Genomic DNA, 5,273 nt, shown 5'->3' with positions numbered 1-5,273 from the left:
AGGGGAAGGTGGGCGTTGGCTGGATGTGAAGGCCAGTGAAATCTGATAACTGTGCTGAAGTTGAGTTTTCTCCTTCAAATGAAACACTTGTGCACTTTTTACAGAGATGAGACGTTTCTGGTTGCACAGTAAGCCCCTACAGTAGGAGGAGAGGGAAAGGAGCCATGCAATTATGATTCGAAGTTATGAGTGCTCAAAATGCTGGAGGAAAAAAAATAAGTAAACTTAAAATGCACCAGATTTGGACACAGTGTTATGTGCTTTGATAATATTCACAATATGAAGGTAAAAGGTTTCCTTGATTTCTTTTTCTTTTTTTCAGTAAAAGTGATTGTGCATAATGACAGCTGATGCATTCATAGGGGCTCACATGTAGGACGCTCCTTTAATTTTAATGGAGTGACTTGACTGCAGTACATGGATTGTATATTTAAAATAAGTAGACACGAGAAAATCATACAATTAGAGGGATTAACATGAGCTATAAATTTATGTATGAAATAAATATTTATTTTAGGGGAAAGTATTTTTATCTTCTTAATTTTAAGTTCTCTAAATGTTGTTCCGTGTTGGTGCAGTTTCGGGTTTGCTTTGGAGTCCACCCATCTCTTCTCATAACGAGGATTTTCCCTGAAAATAAAATCGATCAAAAGAAAGAAAATCTCGTCTTTCTCTTATTAAACAAAATACACACTGGTGATTATTTTAATCCACGGATATGACAAGAATATTTCAGATCAAGACCAAAAAACACTTCTGGGGCCAGAATTACATCTGTACATCTTCTGTGATGTGTTTATAGTTAATACGTCAAATATTATTTCCCACTGTACTGATATAACCGGTAAGCAATGTTTGTTGACATGTTTATTGATTGATGGATTGATTCCATCCATTAATTTTCTTCCGTGTATCTAATTCAGGGTCGTGGGGGGCTGGAGGTTATCCCATCTATCGTTATAGGGCGAAAGGTGGGGTACAACTTGGACAGATCGAAACAGTTCAGTTCATTTTTAAATATGAAACTCACATTTATACCCACAACCAATTTAGAATCGCCTCCTAACCTAACCCCACTAACTGCATGTCTTCAAACTGTGGCAGAGTACCCGGAAACGACACAGAAAGACACGGGGAGAACACGCAAATTCAGGACCTTTTTGCTGTGAAGCAACAGTTCTAGCCACCACGCTAATTTTATTTTATTTTATTTCAAGTGTGTATGTAATTTAAAAAAAAAAAAAAAAAAACTAAAACTAAAACGCCGCTATCAAACTGTTGGAACTGTAGAGGTCATGTGGTATGTGTTCCCCCCCGGACAAAAATAACAGACGTGCGGTATAGTAACTTAGCGAACTCACGTGCACAACATGAAAAACTTTAAAAACAAAGGCTCCAAAAAGGCTAAGTTCAAGCCAGGATCGAAGAAGAGGGAGAACAAATGCATCGTAACGTTTGACGAGAAAAACAGACAGTGAGTTTGAAAGCGCGTCGCTGAAAACACTGTTTCAACATGTTAGCTAGCATCATAGCACTAGCGCTGATTAGCATGGACTAGTACCAGCTTTTAGTAAATGTTTTTATTTGGGAAGCTTGTTGGAAATAAATGTGTGTAATTTGTGTAAGATTTTAACCAAATAAGTGGAGGCTTTCCCATCTTCCCACTCTCCTCGTCATATTTAAAAATGCTGATGGTGTATGGTGTTCAAACTATCATATACCTGCATTTATAAATATTGTTAATTTCTAGAAATGTTATTATTTGACTAAAGTTTTTTGTTAGGTAATGTAAACCTCATAAATTAACTGTAGCCAGTCTTCCAGTTTGAGTTATAAAGGTTCTCCTTAATAAAGTACACCTTTCTAAGTCTGGCTTAATAAATCTTGGTTTTGGACTTTAATCTGCTTCTCTCTCAGGGAATATCTTACCGGCTTTCACAAGCGTAAGGTGGAGAGGAGGAAAGCGGCAGTAGAAGAAATTCGAAAGAAAATCAAGGAAGAGCAGATAAGAGTCAGAGAAGACGTGAGTCCTCATGGAAAAGAGCCCTGATTTAAAGCCTGTTTTTGCTAAACGCCTGAGCATGTTGAGAAAATAGGCAATGTATTAAATGTGTTTGTCTCCTTACAGAGACACAAGGAATACATAAAGATGCTGAAGGAGAGGACAGAAGCTCTCGGTGAGTTTACAGGAAAACTTGCGCTCTGGTTATTTTACTGATGTCTCATAATCTGTGCATGTAGCTTCATTGCCCTTTATGTGATCCTGTATTGCAGAGGAAGGCGAAGATGATCTGGAAGATGCAATAACCAGCACAACAGAGTCTATGCAGTACGATCATCCCAACCACACAGTAACCGTGACAACCATCAGTGATCTTGACCTCACAGGAGCTCGCCTTCTCAAAGCTGCAGCAAACCAGGTAAATATTAAGGTCTGTAATCATCTGAATAGGCTATATGTGTATGTTCTTCTAAGTTTGAAGATAACACTGAAGGTAATAATACTGCATTAACACTGAGTATGCTTGTTTTGAAGGCTAATGAGGAGCGTGACGATGAGGTGGAGGGGGAGAAAGAGGAAGAGAAAATGGTTGGAATGCCAAAAAAAGCTGGGAATCCAATACTTAACAAAAAGTAAGCAGTTTGTTAATCACATCTCTAATTGAGAGCAGCTTGTGATCAGTTGTGTCCTGCTTTTAAGATTAAAACGTTGGACTTTGTGTCCAGTGTTGGACGGTTTTTCGTTTGAGCTGATTTCATTTGCTCAGCTAATGTCATGTCAGGATGATGCTGGTGGATGAGATGAGTTGTTCTGTTTGCAGTATTCTCAGAGTATAATGTATTTAATAAAACATTGATATTTGGTGTCCCTGTATCAATACAATATCTACACGTGAAATATCTTAATACTATGCTGCATTGCATTTAGGGATGGGTATTGATAAGATTTTCACGAGTCCGATTCCATTTTCGATTCTGTTTAACGATTCGATTCTTTTTTTAAAAAAAAGGAGAACACTGAGGTCGATTTGCTTAGAACTTTGTTTTATATCTTCTCTTTGAACAAGATAGAAATTTAGGAGTAACATGGCCTTACAAACCCAACAGTGAGATCTTAAGAGATCCAGCCTACGGCTCTTCAATGGGGTGTCACAGGGTCCCCAGGAAAAAAAATTGTAAATGTAAAATAATAAAATAAATATTCATCTGTAGCAATAACAAAGTATAACATAAATTATTCAGTAGCAATTACACAAGAATATCCAGTAATGTCCCTGCCTACAATTAAACACATTCACTTACTGAAAATCGGGGACATCTGCTGTGGCAAATGGGTTCAAGCCTTTGACCACAAACTCAGTCACTGCTCAGTGACATTCGTCTATTCTGGCCTGAAAGGAGACGCTACCAGTAGACTGCAGCGAGAACTGCCAGCATCTGAGCCAGCCAGACTCTGTCTCTCTCATCATGGTCACCTAAATGCACAGTAATGGCAGGTTTTGTAATAAGGCAGATCGCGCTAACATAATATGCACTGTTAGTTGATTATTTACCTGCCGCATTAACGGGAGAGGACGTGCAAACGTCACCGCTGCTGCTGGGTTGAGATTCACGAGTCCGGAGCGGAATTAAAAACACGACATTCATTTAAGGTCATCGCGTGTTTTGTGAGCAAATGCTTTTGCATATTCGTAGTGTTTCCTCCCTTAAATGAAATATCTACTTTGCAAGTATTGCAAGTTGCCCTGTTGTCATCTGTTCTCGTAAAGTATAATCAAACTTTTGAGCGTTTGAGCCGCTAAGGCGCCGTGTTTCCTGCCAGGTAAATGACGCTCCGCAACGTGGTGACGTCATTCGGGGCGACTGGAATCGATAAGGGAATCGTTTGCAAAAATGGCAAACAATTCCAAGGAATTGAAACAGTGGGAACCGGTTCTCAACAAGAACCGGTTTTCGATACCCATCCCTAATTGCATTCCTCTACCTCCAGAGTACACACAGCTACCTTACCTGGCCCCTCTAACTCCAGCTGATTGGTTTATTTATTTTTCTCTCTCGCTCTTTCATCACTCCAGGATCCGCTCCCTTACAACGCAGCTCAGCACTTACACCAGCAAGCGGAAGAGGAAAGGGAAGCAGGAAGGCCAAGGCGGACGGGGGCGTCTGACAGAGAAGAGACCTGGTGTCACAGAGGGTAGAAACAAAGGCGGCAGGACCAGCAAGCGTCAGAGACGTAGACAGACCGGGAAGAAAGTGCATCATCAGGACTGAAGGAGTGCATGAAGGGAGGAAGAAACTCCTGACAATGGACTTCTGCTCTTGTTAGGCCAGCTCAACAAACTGGACTTGGTTGTGTTTATGCTCACGCGTCGAACAGAATACGTGTATGCATAAAGATGATGTTGGAGTTACCTGCCCTGTGAAATCTTGTGCTCAGTTTTGTACATTTTCCAACTTTTTTTGTTTCTTCCCATTATTTGTTAATTGTGTACTGAGTGTGCTGTATTTACCTCAAATTTGATTAAAGTAAATTTGAATAATTTCTGATGATCTCATGTTGCGGTCATATGTCACATTATGTCAGCGTGCCCTGTGAGGAATTTTGTCCCACTGTGCTCTATTGTTTAATAGGAAACCTGATGCTGTTGTCAACATCCTCTGGAGAACATCAGGAAACCAACCCTTAGCTCTGTATTTCCTCCTAGCTGAGTATCACCTGTGTTTGTGTGATCTAAAGGAGAACCAAGCAGTTTCATGTAGAACGATAAACAGCCAGCGGCTTTAATATATGTTAAACACCCCCACCTCGCCGGTGTTTATTTATTTACGTTAACCTGAGCCAGCGTGTGCCAGCTGTCGCTAGCATGAGCGTTTCATTTCGCTTTCTAAAGCCCATGATATTTAATACAGCTGCTCAATAGGAGAACCAATAAGCCACTGGCTCCATCTTGGTCCTGGGGTTTGTGTGCGCTTCAGGGTCTCAGCCGTGTCGGCTAAGAGCCGCCATGGATGGCACAGATGCTGCAGTTTCACTCATTGTCAGAGCAGCCAATCAGATTGATTCAAGTGTCTGGCAGGCCGGGAGGACAGAGAGCATGGGGAAGAGGAGGCATGTGCCTGATGGGGGTCTGATGGGCAGTTCATCCTTAATGATGACACGCTGAAGGCTGGAGTCCCTCTTGTCAGGTAATTTTAAATCTTTTTCATAACAAAACCATTTTTATATATTTCTACCATCCTCAGTTTTACACTATTAAAGGCTTAATTGACAT

General features: G+C 40.6%; 1 protein-coding gene across 1 annotated transcript; it reads left to right on the top strand.

The window, feature by feature from the left end:
* The first annotated feature begins 1,348 nt into the window (after window positions 1–1,348).
* Window positions 1,349–4,285, top strand: nol12 (nucleolar protein 12). Its single transcript, XM_085352119.1, has 6 exons — window positions 1,349–1,474; window positions 1,918–2,023; window positions 2,129–2,177; window positions 2,275–2,420; window positions 2,537–2,634; window positions 4,077–4,285. The coding sequence occupies exons 1-6, from the start codon at window positions 1,371–1,373 to the stop codon at window positions 4,270–4,272; spliced, it is 699 nt and encodes a 232-aa protein (XP_085208245.1). The 5' UTR covers window positions 1,349–1,370; the 3' UTR covers window positions 4,273–4,285.
* Window positions 4,286–5,273: the final 988 nt, after the last annotated feature.

Source organism: Diplotaxodon limnothrissa, linkage group LG4 (genome assembly GCF_057381915.1).
Source record: "Diplotaxodon limnothrissa isolate DT_005_m linkage group LG4, D_limnothrissa_male_GT1.1, whole genome shotgun sequence".
Classification (NCBI taxonomy): domain Eukaryota; kingdom Metazoa; phylum Chordata; class Actinopteri; order Cichliformes; family Cichlidae; genus Diplotaxodon; species Diplotaxodon limnothrissa.
The sequence above is the reverse complement of the archived record's forward strand: the minus strand, read 5'-3'. Positions and strand labels throughout refer to the sequence as shown.

Coding starts and splice junctions, on each gene's coding strand:
- nol12 (XM_085352119.1), top strand. CDS start 1,371: ATGAAAAACTTTAAAAACAAAGGCTCCAAAAAGGCTAAGTTCAAGCCA. Junction 1,475..1,917: donor TTTGACGAGAAAAACAGACA/GTGAGTTTGAAA, acceptor CTTCTCTCTCAG/GGAATATCTTACCGGCTTTC. Junction 2,178..2,274: donor GGAGAGGACAGAAGCTCTCG/GTGAGTTTACAG, acceptor CCTGTATTGCAG/AGGAAGGCGAAGATGATCTG.